The sequence below is a fragment of the Schistocerca cancellata genome, chromosome 1 (assembly GCF_023864275.1).
Source record: "Schistocerca cancellata isolate TAMUIC-IGC-003103 chromosome 1, iqSchCanc2.1, whole genome shotgun sequence".
Lineage (NCBI taxonomy): Eukaryota > Metazoa > Arthropoda > Insecta > Orthoptera > Acrididae > Schistocerca > Schistocerca cancellata.
The window spans coordinates 1205952879-1205975333 of record NC_064626.1 but is presented as its reverse complement, the minus strand read 5'-3'; the positions used below and the strand labels follow the sequence as shown (position 1 = coordinate 1205975333).

Sequence of the window (22455 nt, the reverse complement as noted above, 5' to 3'; positions counted from 1 at the left end):
AAACACACTGCCGCAAAACTGCACTAACGACCAGGGCAGGTAACCGGAACGTTCTCGGCCACAAGACAGAAGATACCGCTGGTGCACTTCACTAATAAATTATAATCGTTTCAAAGGTTAAACACCATACAAGGAGACGGCTGCAAAATTTTGCCGACTCCAATACACCATCACATTGGTGGTGGCGGGGACAGCCTAGGATGCGACAACCAGCAATCAACGAAGAGATGTCACAACGGTTGAGCTTTCATGACAGGTTCACTGATTACTCAACTCCAGTATATAGGTGCGGTGGGCGACGAACTTAGCAGTTCTCGCAGCTAGTGCTGTACAACTCCGACCGTGCGCGCACGCTGCCAGCGGCCGCAGCCTGATCACACGGCGCAATGACTTCCTCGCTGCCCCGCTGCAACCGACCAACTGCCACACACCCGGAAACGGTCAAAAGAGCAAATACACGTCGGCCGATGAGACTACCGACCGAACGATCTACCAACGGTCGTTCGCGCTACAGTCTTCTTCAGTCGGACAGTCCATGTGTGTCAACAGTGGTAGGCGAGTAAATTACAGTGTGTTAACTGTAAGATGGCAGAGTTGTGAGGGGAGTACGGGGAGAGGGGGAAACAAGCATTGGCTGGTGAGGGGAGAGGAGCCGTTGGGGGGGACAAGGCACGCCTACCAGTTGCAGTGCTGGCACTATGAATTGAGCGTCATGCTTACACGAAAGCAGACGAAAGGCTTGGAAGTAAAACTCGCTTTAAATGTTGTTCGTAAACGAAACTGAAATCGTCATGTACATTAATATATATATATATATATATATATATATATATATATATATATATATATATATATATATATATATATATATATAGGGTGTTTCAAAAATGACCGGTATATTTGAAACGGCAATAAAAACTAAACGAGCAGCGATAGAAATACACCGTTTGTTGCAATATGCTTGGGACAACAGTATATTTTCAGGCGGACAAACTTTCGAAATTACAGTAGTTACAATTTTCAACAACAGATGGCGCTGCAAGTGATGTGAAAGATATAGAAGACAACGCAGTCTGTGGGTGCGCCATTCTGTACGTCGTCTTTCTGCTGTATGCGTGTGCTGTTCCCAACGTGCAAGTGTGCTGTAGACAACATGGTTTATTCCTTAGAACAGAGGATTTTTCTGGTGTTGGAATTCCACCGCCTAGAACACAGTGTTGTTGCAACAAGACGAAGTTTTCAACGGAGGTTTAATGTAACCAAAGGACCGAAAAGCGATACAATAAAGGATCTGTTTGAAAAATTTCAATGGACTGGGAACGTGACGGATGAACGTGCTGGAAAGGTAGGGCGACCGCGTACGGCAACCACAGAGGGCAACGCGCAGCTAGTGCAGCAGGTGATCCGACAGCGGCCTCGGGTTTCCGTTCGCCGTGTTGCAGCTAAGGTCCAAATGGCGCCAACGTCCACGTATCGTCTCATGCGCCAGAGTTTACACCTCTATCCGTACAAAATTCAAACGCGGCAACCCCTCAGCGCCGCTACCATTGCTGCACGAGAGACATTCGCTAACGATATAGTGCACAGGATTGATGACGGCGATATGCATGTGGGCAGCATTTGGTTTACTGACGAAGCTTATTTTACCTGGACGGCTTCGTCAATAAACAGAACTGGCGCATATGGGGAACCGAAAAGCCCCATGTTGCAGTCCCATCGTCCCTGCATCCTCAAAAAGTACTGGTCTGGGCCGCCATTTCTTCCAAAGGAATCATTGGCCCATTTTTCAGATCCGAAACGATTACAGCATCACGCTATCTGGACATTCTTCGTGAATTTGTGGTGGTACAACCTGCCTTAGACGACACTGCGAACACCTAGTGGTTTATGCAAGATGGTGCCCGGCCACATCGCACGGCCGACGTCTTTAATTTCCTGAATGAATATTTCGATGATCGTGTGATTGCTTTGGGCTATCCGAAACATACAGGAGGCGGCGTGGATTGGCCTCCCTATTCGCCAGACATGAACCCCTGTGACTTCTTTCTGTGGGAACACTTGAAAGACCAGGTGTACCGCCAGAATCCAGAAACAATTGAACAGCTGAAGCAGTACATCTCATCTGCATGTGAAGCCATTCCGCCAGACACGTTGTCAAAGGTTTCGGGTAATTTCATTCAGAGACTACGCCATATTATTGCTACGCATGGTGGATATGTGGAAAATATCGTACTATAGAGGTTCCCAGACCGCAGCGCCATCTGTTGTTGAAAATTGTAACTACTGTAATTTCGAAAGTTTGTCTGCCTGAAAATGTACTGTTGTCCCAAGCATATTGCAACAAACGGTGTATTTCTATCGCTGCTCGTTTAGTTTTTATTGCCGTTTCAAATATACCGGTCATTTTTGAAACACCCTGTATATATATATATATATATATATATATATATATATATATATATATATATATATATATATATATATACTATGCGCTCACAAACCATTCATCCAATTGTCATCAAACTTTGGTGAGTTGTTCTCCAAACGCCCGAAAAGGTAATGGACAATGTTTCAACAGTTCTGTCATTGCAACATGCGTAGCGCAATTGATTAGGTCAAGGCTTGTCATGCAGCAGACCCGGATTCGATTCTCACTGCTCGCAGTTAAAAAAAAATTTTTTTTTCATTCCCTGCAATGCTAAACTATTAATTATAAAATGTAAATATGCTTAAACAGGTCATATAGTATAACGTAACTGTCAATCTCTATATATAAAAATGAATGTATGTATGTCTGCCCTCTCTGCGTTCCCAAATCATTCCATCGATTGCGATGAAATTTTGGTGATTTGTTCTCCGTACGCCCACGAAGGTTCCTCGGCGGAAAAAAAACACATTCATGAGGAGATATGACGTCATAAACAATGAAATGCCACCACGGGAAAATAAATAAAAGTGGTTCAAATGGCTCTGAGCACTATGGGACGTAACATCTTAGGTCATCAGTCCCCTAGAACTTAGAACTACTTAAACCTAACTAACCTAAGGACATCACACAACACCCAGCCATCACGAGGCAGAGAAAATCCCTGACCCCGCCGGGAATCGAACCCGGGAACCCGGGCGTGGGAAGCGAGAACGCTACCGCACGACCACGAGATGCGGGCCGCGGGAAAATACCCAGATTTATGCATCCACTATTTGAGAATGAGAGCACTTAGCGACTAGCAACAAACGTTACACACAATTTGAAACCTTTGCGAAAATTTTTCTCGCTGACACCCCCCACAAAATAATGAAAGGAAGAAAAGGTTGTCCCTTACTACATTTTCTCAGTACATACCGTAAATCTGCAGCAGTAGGCATGACGTTTTAATGTATTATTTCGTTACTTTTAACTCTAATCGCAACATATTTCGCATACAGTATCCACATATATCAGTAAATGCGCCGGAAAATTTATGTCTCCTTACGACATATAATTCAGGAGAAATGACGAGATAAACATCGAGATGCGTGAAAAAGTGCCGCGTCGGGCATGACTTTTTTTTCTGTTATTTCTTCACTACTAACACTATTCGCAACACGTTTCGCAAACGTGTTAAAAAAAGTATATAAAACCACGCAGAGCAGTACATCGCAAAACAATAACGAAGCAGACGACTTGTACAACACAGCTATGTAATGTTGGCAGCAGTCGAAACTGCGTGCCTCCCGAAGCCTCCCGACTTTTACCGACTTCTGCCGATTCAGAGCTAGGGAGAGGTCTGCCATCTAAAAGTTTACACACTGTACTGGCCGTCCGCACCTCCCTGATGCTCCATGCCCGACGCTGCTTTGCCTCCGACCGCTGCTCCATGCCCGACTGCAGCTCCGTGCCCGACTGACTTCCAGACACACGACGACCCGTAAATACTATCGGTCACTCCAGGGATAGTACGACAGAGCACTTATCGATAAGCGCTGCTGCTGCCACTCACGGGCAGGTAAGGCAGGAAGTTAGTGACGCCAGTAAATGGAATAAGAAAACGAGGCGGCAGTACCGTAAGAGTAGATGACAAACAACAAACGGAATTAGCATGAGGCGTGCACGGCTCAGATTGGACTTACCATGAACTCGGTATGGTAACTGGACCCTATACTCACGGGTCATTCTATTTCGGAAATTTCAGGCATTTCAACACGGACAATGCAATCGCCGACGGGCATCACCAGCAGAGGCGTTTGCGTAGAGGTCACACTGGGTGAAATAACCACAGAAATCAATGTGGGACGTACGACGAACGTTTCCATTAGGACACCGCTGAGAAATTTGTCGTTAATGGGCTATGGCAGCAGACGACAAAGCGAATGATTGTGCTAACAGCACGGCACTGCCTGCAGGACTTTGCCTGGACTCCTGAAACATCTGTTGGACCCTAGACGACTGGAAAGTATGACTTCGTCAGATGAGTCCCTTTTTGAGTTGGTAGGATCTGACGGTAGGTTTCGAATGTGGCGCAGACATCCCGAAGCCATGGAACCAAGTAGTCAACAAGTCACTGTGCAAGCTGCTGGTAGCTCCATAATGGTGTCAGTTGTGTTTATATGGAATGGATTGAGTCCTCTGATCCAGCTGAACCGATCACCGACTGGAAACGGTTATCTTCGGCTAACTGGAGAGCATTTGCAGCCATTCCCAAGTAACGATGGCACAGCACCAGTTCAACAGTCATTCTTGACTGATTTGAAGAACATTCCAGACAGTTCGGGAAAGTGAATATCTACGTCTACATCTACACTGAAACTTACTGGCACAATAAAGATGTATATCAGACCGAGGATCGAACTCTGGAACTTTGCCTTTCGTGCGCCAGTGCTCAACCGACAGAGCCACACAAGCACGACTCTCGACCCATCCCTACAGCTCAACTTCTTCCGCCCATTACTCATCTCTTACGTTCCAAACTTCACAGAGGGCTAAGGTTGGTTGGTTGGTTTGGGGAAGGAGACCAGACAGCGTTGTCATCGGTCTCATCGGATTAGGGAAGGATGGGGAAGGAAGTCGGCCGTGCCCTTTCAGAGGAACCATCCCGGCATTTGCCTGGAGTGATTTAGGGAAATCACGGAAAACCTAAATCAGGATGGCCGGACGCGGGATTGAACCGTCGTCCTTCCGAATGCGAGTCCAGTACCTAACCACTGCGCCACCTCGCTCGGTGGTACAGAGGGCTAAGGCATGTGGCTCTGAGCACTATGGGACTTAACATCTGTCGTCATCAGTCCCCTAGAACTTAGAACTACTTAAACCTAATGAACCTAAGGACATCACACACATCCATGCCCGAGGCAGGATTCGAACCTGCGACCGTAGCGGTCACGCGGTTCCAGACTGAAGCGCCTAGAACCGCACGGCCACACTGGCCGGCATGGTTAAGGCATGTCTCCGCAATATCCTCTCTTCTAGGGTGCAAGTTCTGGAAGTTTCACAGGAGGGCTTCTGTGAAGATTGGAAGGTAGGTGACGAGGAACTGTCGGAATTGAAGCTGTGGGGACTGCTCGTGAGAAGTGCTTGGGTAGCCCATCGGTAGAGTGCTGAGGAAGGTAAAGAACCCAAGTTCGAGTCACATTCTGGCACACAGTTTTAATCTGCCAGAAATTTTCATAATTGACAAGAGGCAGATGATAGACATGCAAGGTGGCAGAAAGTGGTAACAACAGAACGGAACACTCAGCAGACCTCAGTGACTTCGGATGCTAATTAGCCATTGGATGCCACCTGGGTAACAAGTCCATCACAGAATTTCACTCCTTCTAAAGCCGCCCCAGTCGACTGTTGACGATGTCATTGTGAAATGGAAACACGAAGGAACAGTCACAAGTAACCAAGACCAGAGAGGCCTCATGTACTGACAGACAAGGACAATCGAGAATAGCAGAGTTTAGCTGTAAACAATTTCGCTTTGATAAAGCAGAGTATGGAGCACATTTGACCATTAAGGAGCCCAGAAAGAAGAAATAAAGAAAAAACTTGGAGAGACCAAGAGGATGATATACAGTTTGGTGCAAGGTGCTTCTTAGAGAATAAAAATAAAAAAAATAGCTTATATTAAGTGAGTTAATGACTTTTGAAGCTTTAGAAGCCGTTCCTGGAAATTTACATTTTCTGCTGCATTTTTCCGTAAATCTCAGAAACCACTACGAGTAGAGTATTCAAATTTTCATGGAGTAATAACGTACATATCCGGAGTCTACTGAACTAAAAGAAGAACACAATGCTATGTATAATTAAAATTATTTTGGATAACGCACAAAAAAGTACACAACATTTTGACCGTGTAATTAAAAAACTGTATTTTCGAAAGCAGCGGCCGCAATGCAATTATTTTAGTTTAGTAGACTCAGTACATACAGTTTAATGTCCTGTAAAAGTTTCATGTCGATGGCTTCAGTGGTTCCTGAAGTACGGCGCAGCCGAGTCACTAAATTTAACATTGTCCTGGATAGGGCTTTCAACTCCCCTTAAAAATGCACAATAATTGCGACACTGAGATGGTATGCATCAGAATTACTGTGTATTATAAATTCAGACAGTTAAGTGCATCAAAATTATTGATAACTTTGATAACTGTTCGTCTCGTTCTATAGGACGATCTATATGATTGTCACTGAAAAATAAAAATAAATGCACAAAAGAACAAACACTTCAGTATGCTCGGAAAAATATACCGTTTATCACAGAAACTGGTTTTGTGAAAGGTTCAGCACATGAGATGACAAGGAAATGAAATAGTTAGGGAAACTACCTGGCCGATTAAAACTGTGTGACAGACCAGAACTTGAATTTAGGACTTTTCCCTTTCGCAGGAAAGTACTCCATCAACTGAGCTACGTGAGCACGTCTCACAGTATGTCCTCACAGATTTACTTCCGCCAATATCCTGTCTCCTACCTCCCAAACATCACAGAAATTGTCATACGAAACTTGTGGGAATAGCATTCCTGGGAGAAAGAACAATGCGGAAGTAAAACAGTGAGAGTAGGTCGCGTCTCGCGCTCAGGTAGCTCTGCTGGCAGATCACTTGCCCGCGGAAGGGAAAGACCTTTCTTTATCTTTTCTATTAATTCAGCTTGGTATGAGTCCCAGATTGATGAAAAATACTCAAGAACCTTTTGAAGCCACATATTTCATGGATAAATTAAATTTCGCTGATTCTTCCAATGACATTTGTTCTTACGTAGTCATCCCATTTTAGGTCGCTGCGTATGGTTACTTCTAGGTATTTCCAGTGTGTTGTCACCTACAGTGTAATCGAGCTGCGGTGGATCTCTTCATCTGTTTATGTGAAACTCAATGCTATGAGTCACTGCTCCAATGTCGATCCTCAGCAGGTCTTCCTGGATTTCGCTTTAGTCTTTTAGAGTTCCAGCCTTCCTTCAGACAGCAGCATTGTCCGTGAAAAGCCTCACGGAGTCTCCGGCGTTACATACTGGATCATTAATATACATGGTGAAGAAAAACTGGCGGGCGAACTTGTAAGTCGGCAAGCAAATAAGTTCAAGTGGCTCTGAGCACTATGGGACTAAACATCTGAGGTCATCAGTCCCTAAACCTAATTAACCTAAGGACATCACACACATCCATGCCCGAGGCGAGATTCGAACCTGCGACCGTAGCGGCCGCGCTATTCCAGACTGAAGCGCCTAGAACCGCTCGGCCACTCCAGCTGGCAGTCGGCATGCAAGTTCAAGACCTAAATCAGGCTGAGTCCATTCTGAAACCACATGAGTGAAAACGAGGAGCTGACAACACTTTCACATCGTGCAGCCTATCGAAATGTACCCCAAACGACCCTACCGGCCATCGTAGGTCACTGAGCAGACTACTGGGACTTCAAACTCACATCCAAAATGGAGCTGTGGTTCAAAACCTCACAGGTTTTTTTTAACTTTTTTAGACGTCCTTCCCTAGTCCTCGTCGTGTTTAAGCAGAACGTCATTTTGTCATACGACAATAGACTATCACATGTCAATGGGTACCATTAAACTTCATGTTTGTGTCTACAAAGTGCACTGTCCGCATTCATAACTGGTCCTGTGAAGTTCGCGTAGAGCGGCTTCCGATGGCGTACACAAACGATGAATACGTCTATACGCTTTCGGTGCCGGATGCGTCCAACAAGCAAAAGGCTACTGCTGCTTATGCATCTGCTGCAGGACACCCTCAAAGGCGCCAGACTGATGAGAGCGTTTTCCGTCGCCTGCAGCAACGCCTTCGGGAAACCGGTAATCTTCGTCCAGAAGTAATGGACAGAGGTCGTTCAAGGACTAGACGTACTCCACAAACAGGGGACGCGATTCTTGAAACCATTCACCAGTCACTTTGGCGAAGTACACATGATATTGCACGACAGTGTCCGCCAGCCTAACTGAGTGGTAATGTGTTTGCCTACCTTGCAGCGGGTCCGAGTTCGATTCCAGGCCGTGCTGGACACTTTTTCCGCTCGTGGACTGGGTGTTGTATTCTCCTCATATCCTTTCATCATCATCGACACGCAAGTCGCCCAATGTGGCGTCACCTGAAATAAGAGTTGTAACCTGGAGGCCGAACTTCCCCAGATGGGGCCTCCCAGCCAACGATGTCACACATTCGTTCCTCTCTTTTTTTTCGCCTGGTGGTTCCAGATATCTCAAAGAATACTTGTTACATGTTGCCAATGAAGAACTGCACGTTAATTCAACACGAGTGGCCGTAAGACCGTATTCGGCGAGTGAATGGTTTTAGCAACAAATAGAAGGTAACGAACGTTTTATACTTGATATGGACTGACGAATCTAGCTTCCCTCTTGAAGGTATTTCCAACCTCCACAACAACCATTATTTGTCACAACACAAGCCACGTGTTACCCCTGAACGGTGCTTTCAGGCATGCTTTGCCGTAAACCTGTGGGCTGGTATAGTGGGAGGAGTTCTTTTGAGCCCTTACCTACTGCCAGAAATGATGAATGCGCCACAGTCTCGTACGTTTCTTTACAATGCTTTGCCTGACGCATTAGAAAATGTTCCACTTGGTGTTTGGTGGCAGCTATGGTTTCAGCATGATGGTGTTCCGCCCCACTTTGAAATGAATGTGCTTAATTATTTAAATGAAACGTTTCCAGAGAAATGAGTTGGTCTAGTGTTCTAGCCTACACGTTTCTCCGAGCTTATTCCAGTATATTTTTAATTGGGGGGGGGGGGGGTCACTTAAAGGAGCAAGTTTATAGTACTCCACCCATGGATGAAGACCTAATAGCTCGCGTGCATGACGCTTTGGGAGTGATGGATGCAGTTGTGTTTCGTAGGGTCCTACGAAATATGATCTAGAAAGTGGAGAAGTGTTTGTAAATGCAAGGTGGTCGCTTTGGACATCTTCTCTAAAGTTAGCGTTGCTCATACATGTTCGTACCGGCTGTGTGAAGACAAGCGTGGACGTGAAACGTACTGAATGGAATTATTGTGCGTAGCATACGTGCAGTCTAGTGTAGCCTACCAATTGTGTTTTTCGTACGTCATTGGATACAGACAGTATTACTGTATCAACTGTGTTTTCTATTGGATTTATTTGTGTCATGGATGAAAATAAAGTGCACATTGAAGTTCATGTTATGTTTTAATGTTTAAATAAAGGCAACAGTAATAGAAATACACAAGATACCGCATTGTGGAGATGTAAATTCGATAGAATTTGATGCTTTAACTGGAAAAAGAAGGAAAAAATGTTTAGCGCGAACGAGATTCAAACATTAGCGAGTTTACGCAGCTGTTCCCCATGGCTCTGCCTCGTCGCACTTTTTTTTGTGATTGTTCGTTCTATTTGTTCGGGGCGGATGTCCCATGAAGCTTGTTCAAGTTCATCGTCGTTCCATTAACTCAGTTTTTTTTGTTGCAGAGGACGGCTAACCCTCTGGCCGAACACGCTGAGCTACTGTGCCGGCACGCACTGAGCTAATAGGCCGCAGCATTGTCAGAACTTCGCTTTTTTAAATCGCATTTCTGTTAAACCTACTGGCGGGACTAGGTTTTACTACAGACACTTTCGTCTTGAATTTCGATAAAGAATCATATGCCGACTTCCAAGGGCAGCGTTTTTTTCTTCATCCTGGATGATGGGCAATGAAACGAAAATTAGACAGATGGGAAAAATTAAATAAAACTTTTATTGTTTCAACTGTTAATAAATTTTACACAGCGTGAGACGAGGCTGTCAGTGACTACATGAAAAATATTTGAGGTGGCCTATGAAACCATAATTGTACCCAGGGATGCACCGCCTCATACGAAGCTAATCTGAGCAGTATGGGACTTTACTGCTGAGGTCGTCAGTCCCCTAGAACGTAGAACTACTTAAACCTAACTAACCTGAGGACATAACACACACATCCATGCCCGAGGCAGGATTCGAACCTGCGACCGTAGCCGTCGCGCGGTTCCAGACTGCAGCGCCTAGAACCACTCGGCCACCCCGGCCGGCACGGATGTGTTTCTGCAGGGCTACAGAAATATGGAAACCACGGAGGAAGGGACTGGGACTGTGCAGAGATCGCGTAAGGGCTTCCCACTAAAATGTCTGGAATGCTGTCGGAACAACCCTGGTTCAAGTGGCTCTTAGCACTATGGAACTTAACATCTGAGGTCATCAGACCCCTAAACTTAGAACTACTTAAACCTAACTAACCTAAGGACATTACACAGATCCATGTCCGAGGCAGGATTCGAACCTGTGACCGTAGTAGCAGCAGCGCGGTTCCAGACTGAAGCGCCTAGAAACAACCCTGGCAATAGTACGGTGATGTAAGATTTAGTAGGAGACGGCAGTCTGTTGAAGACCAGGACTGATTTATTCACAGCTTGTCACTACGTAGGGAAATGGCGTGGTTTTTGAGAAACTTGAAACATTCTGGTTCCCTTCGTCTTAACGGCAGTGGACCACGTCCTCCAGATTTTAGCAACATATAGAATGCTGCTACGCTACGCAACCGCCACCTTACTACACTCTCCTGTTCGTCCTGCCACCTGGTAGAATCACAGTAAGCGACTTTTGCAGAATCAGCAACGAGAAATTCCACTGACCTGAGCACTCTCGGTTGAGGACGCCTTCAATGAATAGTTGTAGTAAAGAACAAATAACCAAACAGCAAATAAAAATAAAGGCCTTGAGATAAATTTCTGTTATCCGTGTGTGTTATTAGCACAAGCATTTTAAAAATACTGATTTACAACAAGCTTTCCTAAGACAAAAGCACTCACTTATAATCTAAGGAAAGTTTGGCACTTGTGCTATATTTGAATGAAATTATGACAATCTCTCAATGGAAGTGAGCGTACGGCATTGTGGGCAGTTCGGCCGCCGATAGCAAATACTTATTGCTTGCGACGCCACATTGGGCGACTTGCGTGTCGGAAATGGGGATGGAGTGATGATGAGAACAACACAACACCCAGTCCCTGAGCGGAGAAAATCTCCCGCCCCACCCAGGAATTGAACCCGGGCCACTAGGCGTCACATTCCGCCGCGCTGACCACTCAGCTAACGGCGGCGGACACAGTCTCCCGATGTACAAAACCGATGAGGTATAAAACATGGAGCTGCTGGCAAAATATCTGAATGTGGATGAGTTTATTACGGCTGAATACTTCAATATTTACCCTGGTCTCGTATCTAAGAAAGTGCCGGTTCACACGATACATGCAGGGTGCTTCAATAAATGATTACGTTCTAATACCCTGTTTCCTCTCTTCAAAGCTCAAACGAACACACGTTAGTCTCGTGTCACAGACGCAGTGGTTAACACAATGAACTCGCATTCGAGATTACGACGGTTCAAATCCCCGTCCGGCTATCCACATTTGGGTTTTCTGCGATTTCGCTTAATCGCTCCAGGCAAATGCCGGGATGGTTCCTTTGAAAAGGCGCGGCCGCTTTCCTTCCTCCACCTTCCCTCATCCCTCCTTAAGAAGAGTTTGTGCTCCGTCTCTGATGGCCTCACTGTTGACTGGACATTAAACACTTATCTTCCTTCTTGCTGTCGGTGATTGCGCATGGCAGCCATATCGGTGATTCTACTACCAAATTCTGAAAGAGCTGTGAAATGAACGATTACAGCGTCAACAAATAGTAAGTCGAAGAGGAGACTATTGACCAATGTTTTTTTTATTATTTTATTATGAATTTTGTTACTTTTTTATAGTGTAGTCTGTTTAGCTCTTAGTAAATAAAACTGAACTTGTAGTTTGCTTTTATAGAAACAATCTACTTTCATGAAACCGGCTGGTTTCCTTATGTACTCACACATCATATATTTAAAAAAGAAGTGATTAAAAAGATTTTTTTGTGAGTCATCAGTCCTTTGACTGGTTTGATGCGGCCTGCAACGAATTCCTCACCTGTGCCAATTTCTTCATGTCAGAGTAGCACTTCCAACCTCCGTCCTCAATTATTTGCTGGATGTACTCTAGTTTCCGTCTTCCTGTACGGATTTTATCCTGCAGAGGTCCCTCTGGTACCAAGTAACTTATTACATGACGTCTTAACAGGTATCCTACCATCCTGTCTCTTTTTGTTGACAATGTTTTCCACATATTCCTTTCGTCGACGATTGTGCAGAGAACCTCCACATGCCATACCTTAACAGTCAACATAATTTTAAAAAAATGTTCAAATGTGTGTGAAATCTTATGGGACTTAACTGCTAGGGTCGTCAGTCCCGAAGCTTACACACTACTTAACCTAAATTATCCTAAGGATAAACACACACATACATGCCCGATGGAGGACTCGAACCTCCGCCGGGATCAGCAGCACAGTCCATGACTGCAGTGCCGTAGACCGTTCGGTTAATCCCGCGCAGCATAATTTTCAACATTTTTCTATAACATCACATTTCAAATGCTTCAATTCTCTTGTTTTTCGGTTTCACACGGTACGTAATAGCTATTTCAATACCCGTTATATGACGTAATTTACGTATCGCCTTTTAATGACAGTCATATTGTACTAGAGTGTCAGTGAATGAAGACAGTCAAATACCCGAAATGTTTTCAAATGATATTTGCTTTATCGATCTATTCGTCGAAGACGAATTGCGCTATTGGATTTGGCTACTAATCTAAATATTTCAACAAAAAAAATGGTTCAAATGGCTCTGAGCACTATGGGACTTAACATCTGTGGTCATCAGTCCCCTAGAACTTAGAACTACTTAAACCTAACTAACCTAAGGACACCACACACATCCATGCCCGAGGCAGGATTCGAACCTGCGACCGTAGCAGTCGCGCGGTTCCGGACTGAGCGCCTAGAACCGCTAGACCACCGCGGCCGGCTAAATATTTCAGTCGGGATTGTTGTTCTCTGGATTTCTATTGAAGTCAATCGGAATTGGGTTGAAATTAATTAAAGTTTTACTCAAGTCTTGCTGTCGTTACATTCTACTAGGCAGGCAATGTGCGATCAAGCTCTCTGTCTTTGCTGTTGCCTAAACTTTAGGCTCACATAATTTTTTTAGGTCGTAATTCGTTGGTGCCTGATAAATAAGCTTTCAAAGAATCAGTTGTTTGAAGGCCGCTAAGTGCTCCGTCACAGTAATTATGTGTCTCCTAACGCTAATGCTCACAAATGTGTCCGTCTACTACAACGACCAGAATAGTCGGAGAACGATATATTCAAAGAGATTAAAATACCCAGAGAGTGATATAGTCAAAGAGATTAAATTTCATAGAGTGGATGTACGTCCCTATACGTCTGCAGTGTTTGAGGCAAACTGAAGTGCCATGTTTTCTGGAGTAAAAGGTATCAGCCAGTATGCTACAGCGACGGATTCTGACGCACGTCGATATTCAGTAGTAAATAGTTATTTAAATCAGGGAATTGTTTTCAAAAGGCAACTAGATAAAATTTTGTTGGTCTGTGGATTCTAGCTGACAGCTTTTATTTCAGAAAACATGGCAGTTCAATTAGCCTCTAACATTGCGGACGTATAGCCACTCTATGAAATTTGGATGTACTATTGTGTAGGAATCTTCATTTGTCAAAAAATAAACAAGAAATAAAAAGTAATAAGAAAATAAAAAATAAAAAAGAATGCTAAACGAGGCATTTTTAAACACTTAAAAATTACTAACATCACAGCTGTTGAAAATTGCTCCGGTATTTTCATTTCTTTATCTTTACCGTATAGCTGAAACGGCTGAGAGAAAAGGAAGGAAAACTAGATTTTAACATTCCGTCGACGGATTGAACTACGAAAGGATGAGGAAGGAAACAGACGCCGCTTTTTGAAAGGAACAATCCCGCCATTTTCCTGAAGCGACTTAGCAAAATCAAGGGAAACCTAAATCCGGATACTGCACGAGGATTTAAACCGTCGTCCCCGAGAATACCAGTCCAGTTTGCTCACCGGTGTGTCATGTTACTCAGTTGCCACCAGGAGGCGTTACAATAGATTGTACAGTATACAGGGTGGTCCGTTGATAGTGACCGGGCCAAATATCTCACGCAATAAGCATCAAACGAAAATACTACAAAGAACGAAACTCGTCTAGCTTGAAGGGGGAAACCAGATGGCGGTATGATTGGCCCGCTAGATCGCGTTGCCATTGGTCAAACTGATATCAACTGCGTTTCTTTTTTTAAAATAGGGACCCCCGTTTTCTATTACATATTCGTGTAGTACGTAAAGAAATATGAATGTTTTAGTTGGACCATATTTTTCGCTTTGTAATAGATGGCGCTGTAATAGTCACAAACGTATAAGCACGTGGTATCACGTAACATTCCGCCAGTGCGGACGGTATTTGCTTCGTGATACATTACCCTTGTTAAAATGGACCGTTTACCAATTGTGGAAAAGGTCGATATCGTGTTGATGTATGGCTATTGTCATCAAAATGCCCAACGGGCGTGTGCTATGTATGCTGCTCGGTATCCTGGACGACATCATCCAAGCGTACGGGACGTTCGCCGGATAGTTACGTTATTTAAGGAAACAGGAAGTGTTCAGGCACGTGTGAAACGTCAACCACGACCTGCAACAAATGATGATGCCCAAGTAGGTGTTTCAGCTGCTGCCACCGCTAATCTGCACATCAGTAGCAGACAAATTGCGCGACAATCGGGAATCTCAAAAACGTCGGTGTTGATAATGCTACATCAACATAGATAGCACCCGTACCGTATTTCTATGCACCAGGAATTGCATGGCGACGACTTTGAACGTCGTGTACAGTTCTGCCACTGGGCACAAGAGAAATTACGGGACGATGACAGATTTTTTGCACTCTTTCTATTTAGCGACGAAGCGTCATTCACCAACAGCGGTAACGTAAACAGGCATAATATGCACTATTGGGCGACGGAAAATCCCCGATGGTTGAGACAAGTGGAACATTACCGATGTTACTACAAGATGTTTCACTGCATGACAGAATGGCAATGTACTTCCTATATGATGGATGTCCGGCACATAGCTCGCGTGTGTTTGAAGCGGTATTGAACAGCACATTACGTGACAGGTGGATTGGTCGTCGAAGCACCATACCAAGGCCCGCACGTTCACCGGACCTGACGTCCCCGGATTTGTTTCTGTCGGGAAAGTTGAAGGATATTTGCAATCGTGATCCACGGACAACGCCTGAGAACATGCGTCAGCGCATTGTCAATGCATGTGTGAACATTACGGAAGGCGAACTACTCGCCGTTGAGAGAAATGTCGTTACACGTATTGCCAAATGCATTGTGGTTGACGGCCATTATTTTGAGCATTTATTGCGTTAATGTGGTATTTACAGGTAATCACGCTGTAACAGCATGCGTTCTCAGAAATCATAAGTTCACAAAGGTACATGTATCACATTGGAGCAACCGAAATAAAAAGTTCAAACGTACTTACGTTCTGTATTTCAATTTAAAAAACCTACCTGTTACCGACTGTTCGTCTAAAATTGTGAACGATATGTTTGTGACTGTAACAGCGCCACCTATCACAAAGCGAAAAAAGTGGTCCAATTAAAACATTCATATTTCTTTACGTACTACACGCATATGTTCAAATGGTTCAAATGGCTCTGAGCACTATGGGACTTAACTTCTGAGGTCATCAGTCCCCTAGAACTTAGAACTACTGAAACCTAACTAACTTAAGCACATCATAAACATGGATGCTCGAGGCAGGATTCGAACCTGCAACCGTAGCGGTCGCGCGGTTTCAGACTGCACGAATATGTAATAAAAAATGGGGGTTCCTATTAAAAAAAAACGCAGTTATATCCGTTTGACCTATGGGAGCGCCATCTAGCGGGCCAACCCCCTTCAAGCTAGACAAGTTTCGTTCTTTGTAGTTTTTTCGTTTGACCCTTATTTCGAGAGATATTTGGCCCGCTCACGATTAATGGACCACCTTGTATATGGATGAGAATTTCATTATTCCGTAATATTAAATGTATTTTACATATCTTATACGTAAAACGTATGTAAAGACGTTTTACTGTTTTTTTCTTCTTCTTTGGTTTTAGGTCTGAAATCGGCTGATGCCTTTGAAAACTGGCCATGTAAGAATTGTAGTAAATGAATGATTTTGACAAATGTATCTGTGACGATTGTAATGCCATAATTCGCAAGGTGCAGAAGTGTTTTTGTCATTACTACACTGCAGCAACAATTTTGCGACCACTGTGTGGTTTCTCAGGCGGCGCGCCCGCCGCGCCAGATTTCCGTGGCTGTGCTGCGCAGTGTCTGTGAGGCGTTTCTCTTTTCAATTCCAGCGCTGACAGACGGCCCGCGGTTCGTGGAGCCCATACAGAATGTGACGGCCGCGCTGGGCAGGGATGCGTCGCTCTCCTGCGTCGTCGACAACCTGGGCGAGTTCAAGGTCAGTGACGCGGCCATCTGCTGCTTCCACTGCGCACAGTATGAGAGGAACTTTTTTTCAGGCTGCGATGGGTAGCGAAATGAAAACAACAGTGGAAATCCGGTGAAGCTTTGCGCTGGTGTGTTGGGCAACAACCCTAGTATGCCCGTGTATTTTGTCAAGTTGCACTTTTCTGTTCTGAGCTCGGAGTGAGCCCAGAAACGCCTATTACATAGAGGCTCCCGCCAAACGCGAAGTTCTGTGCAGGTGCTTCGCCTGATTGTATGCATCCCACATAACGCAACTGCCATGCATATCCTTCTTCTGACAGTTCTGGGCTGCATTTTGGCTCAGAAAACCAGCCCCATACCAATGTAAGGAATAGCTGGTAAACACAGGCGGCTGCCTTCTTTCACGAGGGTATCGGGAAAATGGAAATGGCGATCATGGAGAGAGGTAACTGGAAGGTGTAGCTAAATGCTGAGAACTAAATGGTATTGGTTTTCATTGTGGTATTCATTTTGCCACCGATCGGATGTTGATAGAAAAAAGTAGCTCTCATAGCAAGTACATCGAAGAAAAAGTTAGTCATGCCCAGGAGGTACCGCATTATTATCTTGTAACATCGCCTCTGGTCTTGAAAAAATTGCATATTTGTGGAGAAGAAGTCCCTTCAGCTACGCGGTATTCATATTATCCCTTACAGCTGTCAGATTTAGCATGTTGCAGTGGTACGTTTCATACACTGTGCCAAACACTAGTAGTACTGAGAACTTCTACAGGATTTAGGCCGTGTGGGTTAGCTGGTGTTGAGGTGTGGTGCTCACGTATCCTCAAACCAGGAACATGTACATGTGATCTATGGAAACATTTCTAATACAGCAGGGTTCACTACATATCCAAGATGTAGATGTTAAAGAATGGACAACACTTGGTCCCCAGAGTGGTGAAACAAGCATCCTTGTTCATGAGTATGACTCACCCAAACATGCTACGAAAAACACCACACAACTGCCTCTGGCCTGGTTTATATCCTTCATGCATAGTTGAATAAACGCCTTACAGGGCTCTCGGGCACTTGATGCCTTGCACAACAGAGACCCACTGGAACACTGGAAGCCTCTACAAGCCTCTATTCAACTGGACCAGTTTCTGTGTTATTCAGTCCATTCAAAATGTGCTGCCCCACGTGGCGTTGTGAGCAATGAAGTGGTACCCAATTCCAAATGTCAGTTGCATGGAGTTCCCTTCACAATGTTCACTCGTGCTTCACAATGTTCACTTGTGTATAGGAAGCCAAAATCTATGACGACTGTTATTCGTTGTAGACATGTCTGACATTTGGCGTTGATACTTGAACAGATCTGGCGCTTTCATTTGCGGTGTGGTTGTCGGCACCATCAAACACGATAGCTCCGCTAGTAAGGTGTCCACCAGAGTGTGGCGATGAGGGCGTTCACTGTCGACCATCAACAGGAGTCATCAAACCGTGCCACGATGCGTGCAAGGAGGTCGTCCCGATACTTCACACCAGTCATCTTCTCTGGAATTGGCACAAGGGCTGTCCTACGACCACACTTGGTTCGACACCAAAACGTAACTGAACCGCTAAGGATGGCGGGCTACGATACAGTTAGGGTGTAAACGTTGTCAAGGTGCAGACTGACACTGATCTCGTCAGAAAAAAGCGTTATGTCACACTGCTGACTAGGTCACAATTAGACAAAGAGCTTTGTGAGGTCTTGTGACCGAGGTCTAGTCTCAGATTATCGAACCTGTTTGGAACCATTTGTGTTGAGAATTGCACCCCTATAGCTGTTAACTACCGCCGTGGACGCATCGCATTGTGTTGACGGTGTCTACTAGCTGCCATACACAGATATTCATCCTGCACCCTTGTTACTTTTTTCTCCCACGATTACTACTGTGACAAAGCAGAGCTGATTCTGTCGCTAGAAACTTGTTCAGTATTCTATGAAATGACTATACAGAGCATCTGATCATACGTTAATGCTTTCCAAACCATCCTGAAGTAGCACAGCTCTCGTGATAATAAACTGTGCAAGTACTGCAATGTTTACAGTTTACACTGTTGCCATAGACTGTACGTACTGCCCCCTCACGATAGAAACATACTGTTTCCGTTATAATTAAATTACAAACAAACCAACGTACTGATATAGTAACGTATTCCTGGATTAAAACGTTCAGTTTTAAAGTTACAGCAAATATGCGAAATTTATTTTGACCAATGTATTTCCCAATATTTGAACAATATTATATTGTTATCTCAGGCTGAAAAATAACATAATTGTATGTGTAAAAAGCAAAGGAAAAATATTTCAGTGGTGACAACTGTGTTGCGGTATCAGAAACAGCCCAGTGCTATTTTGTAGGACACTAAATAGAAGAGAGAACAGCTCGAGTTGCCGGACGTAGTCTGGATCAAAACGTTCAGTTTTAAAGTTACAGCAAATATGCGAAATTTATTTTGACCAATGTATTTCCCAATATTTGAACAATATTATATTGTTATCTCAGGCTGAAAAATAGCATAATTGTATGTGTAAAAAGCAAAGGAAAAATATTTCAATGGTGACAACTGTGTTGCGGTATCAGAAACAGCGCAGTGCTATTTTGTAGGACACTAAATAGAAGAGAGAACAGCTCGAGTTGCCGGACGTAGTCTGGATCAAAACGTTCAGTTTTAAAGTTACAGCAAATATGCGAAATTTATTTCGACCAATGTATTTCCCAATATTTGAACAATATTATATTGTTATCTCAGGCTGAAAAATAACATAATTGTATGTGTAAAAAGCAAAGGAAAAATATTTCAGTGGTGACAACTGTGTTGCGGTATCAGAAACAGCGCAGTGCTATTTTGCAGGACACTAAATAGTAGAGAGAACAGCTAGAGTTGCCGGAGGTAGCCGTCACGCCGCAGTAGTTGGCCGGAACTTGTCACGAGCGGTGTGCTGCGTAGCGGAAACTGAAGCGCTCGCCACCAAAACAACAGCTGCTGCTGTGCGGTCGATAGACGAATGGCGTTGCCCGTGAGTGCCGTCTGCTGTGCTCTGTGCAGGATGAGGGAACCGCAGTTGTGTCCAGTCACTGTGTCACTGACACAGCAAGGTACGCCGGAAGGATGTACCTGCTAATACAGGAAGCACTAACAGGTGACGCTCCCTGATGTTTCTTACCGGTGTCGATGCTGCACCAGGCGAACCTGAACTCCACTGACAAAAACACGGAGGTCGCTCAAGCACATTTACTACACTGTCATGTCACATTAATGTGACCACCTGTGAAAAGCCCGAATAAGCATGTTTTGCAGTGCTTATCGCTGCGAGATTTGCAGGAAGAGAGCCGGCCGGAGTAGACGAGCGGTTCTAGTCGCTTCAGTCTGGAACCGCGCGACCGCTACTGTCGCAGGTTCGAATCCTGCCTCGGGCATGGATGTGTGTGATGTAATTAGGTTAGTTAGGTTTAAGTAGTTCTACAGGGCTATTACAAATGATTGAAGCGATTTCATAAATTCACTGTAGCTCCATTCATTGACATATGGTCACGACACACTACAGATACGTAGAAAAACTCATAAAGTTTTGTTCGGCTGAAGCCGCACTTCAGTTTTCTCCCGCCAGAGCGCTCGAGAGCGCAGTGAGACAAAATGGCGACAGGAGCCGAGAAAGCGTATGTCGTGCTTGAAATGCACTCACATCAGTCAGTCATAACAGTGCAACGACACTTCAGGACGAAGTTCAACAAAGATCCACCAACTGCTAACTCCATTCGGCGATGGTATGCGCAGTTTATTTTATTCGGCATTTCTTAAACAGGAGAATGGAAAACGGATGGATCGGTCGTGGTGGAGATCATGATCAGCAATTCATGTCATGGCCTCCACGCTAGCCGGCCGCGGTGGTCTAGCGGTTCTGGCGCTGCAGTCCGGAACCGCGGGACTACTACAGTCGCAGGTTCGAATCCTGCCTCGGGCATGGGTGTGTGTGATGTCCTTAGGTTAGTTAGGTTTAAATAGTTCTAAGTTCTAGGGGACTTATGACCTAAGATGTTGAGTCCCATAGTGCTCAGAGCCATTTGAGCCTCCACGCTCTCCCGACTTAACCCCAAGCGATTTCTTTCTGTGGAGTTATGTGAAAAATTCAGTGTTTAAACCTCCTCTACCAAGAAACGTGCCAGAACTGCGAGCTCGCATCAACGATGCTTTCGGACTCATTGATGGGGAATTCGGGAGGACGACGGTTCAATCCCGCGTCCGGCCATCCTGATTTAGGTTTTCCGTGATTTCCCTAAATCACTGCAGGCAAATGCCTGGATGGTTCCTCTGAAAGGGCACGGCCGACTTCCTTCGCTAATCCGATGAGACCGATGACCACGCTGTCTGGTCTCCTTCCCCAAACCAACCAACCAACCAACCATTGATGGGGACTTGCTGCGCCGAGTGTGGGAGGAACTTGATTATCGGCTTGATGTCTGCCGAATCACTAAAGTGGCACATATCGAACATTTGTGAATGCCTAAAAAAACTTTTTGAGTTTTTGTATGTGTGTGCAACGCATTGTGAAAATATCTCAAATAATAAAGTTACTGTAGAGCTGTGAAATCGCTTCAATCATTTGTAATAACCCTGTAAGTCTAGGGGACTGATGACCTTAGATGTTAAGTCCCATAGTGCTCAGAGCCATTTGAACCATTTGCAGCAAGAGAGTCAGTGAGGTTCTGCAAGGTACCGACACACATGTGGAGCCATGACGACTCCAGTGCTGCGACCAGCTGCACAAGTTTTCTGGGTTCAGGATCCATGGTGCGAACAGTACGATCGAGATCGTTCAACATATTCTCGATTCGTGAAATGTCAGTGGACGTCTCAGGATAATAGAACATGCACCACGGAAAGGTGCAGGCTGTTTATCACAAGTCATTTGTAACTTCACAAGAGTTCAACAATATTGTGGATAGAGCACACTTAGAAGGTGCAACAGGTATACTAGAGAGACTGCTTACACCCCACGCTTGGCCGCCCAATCCTGTGATCCGCATCAGGTGGGACCGACGGATGACATTGAAAAAGTACAAAGAAGGGCAGCTCGTTTTGTAGTATCGCGAAATAGGGGAGATAGTGTCACAGACACGAGATGTGAATTGGAGTGGCAGTCATTAAAACAAAGGCGTTCTTCTCGTCAAATTTCAATCATCAGTTTTCTTCTCCGATTGCGAAAACATTCTATTGGCACTCACCTACATAGGGAGAAATGTACATCACGATAAAATAAGAGAAATCGTACGGAAAAATTTAAGCGCTCGTTTTACCCGCGTGGCGTTCGAGAGTGGAACGGTAGAGATACAGGATGAAGGAGGTTCATTGAATCCGCTACCAGACATTTTATTGTAAATAGCAGAGTAATCACGTAGATGTGGATGTAGATTTTATTGCACAGATAAATGTTATAATGCAGCTGTCTGGTAAAACACGGTCCCACTGACTCTTCTTATTCAATCTTACCACCATAAATATACAGCACTGCTAAGACATACTTTAAAAATGGAAACTGTTCACTTCAGATT

The 22455-nt window shown here is 44.6% G+C and overlaps 1 protein-coding gene across 1 annotated transcript in view; it reads left to right on the top strand.

Moving 5' to 3' along the window:
* The window catches only part of LOC126142041 (lachesin-like), a 703294-nt gene that overhangs the window by 369706 nt on the left and 311133 nt on the right, over positions 1-22455 (top strand). Inside the window, exon 3 of the mRNA XM_049915285.1 lies at positions 16781-16887. Within this exon, the coding sequence (XP_049771242.1) occupies positions 16781-16887 (107 nt within the window). The remainder of the gene's footprint in view (positions 1-16780; positions 16888-22455) is intronic.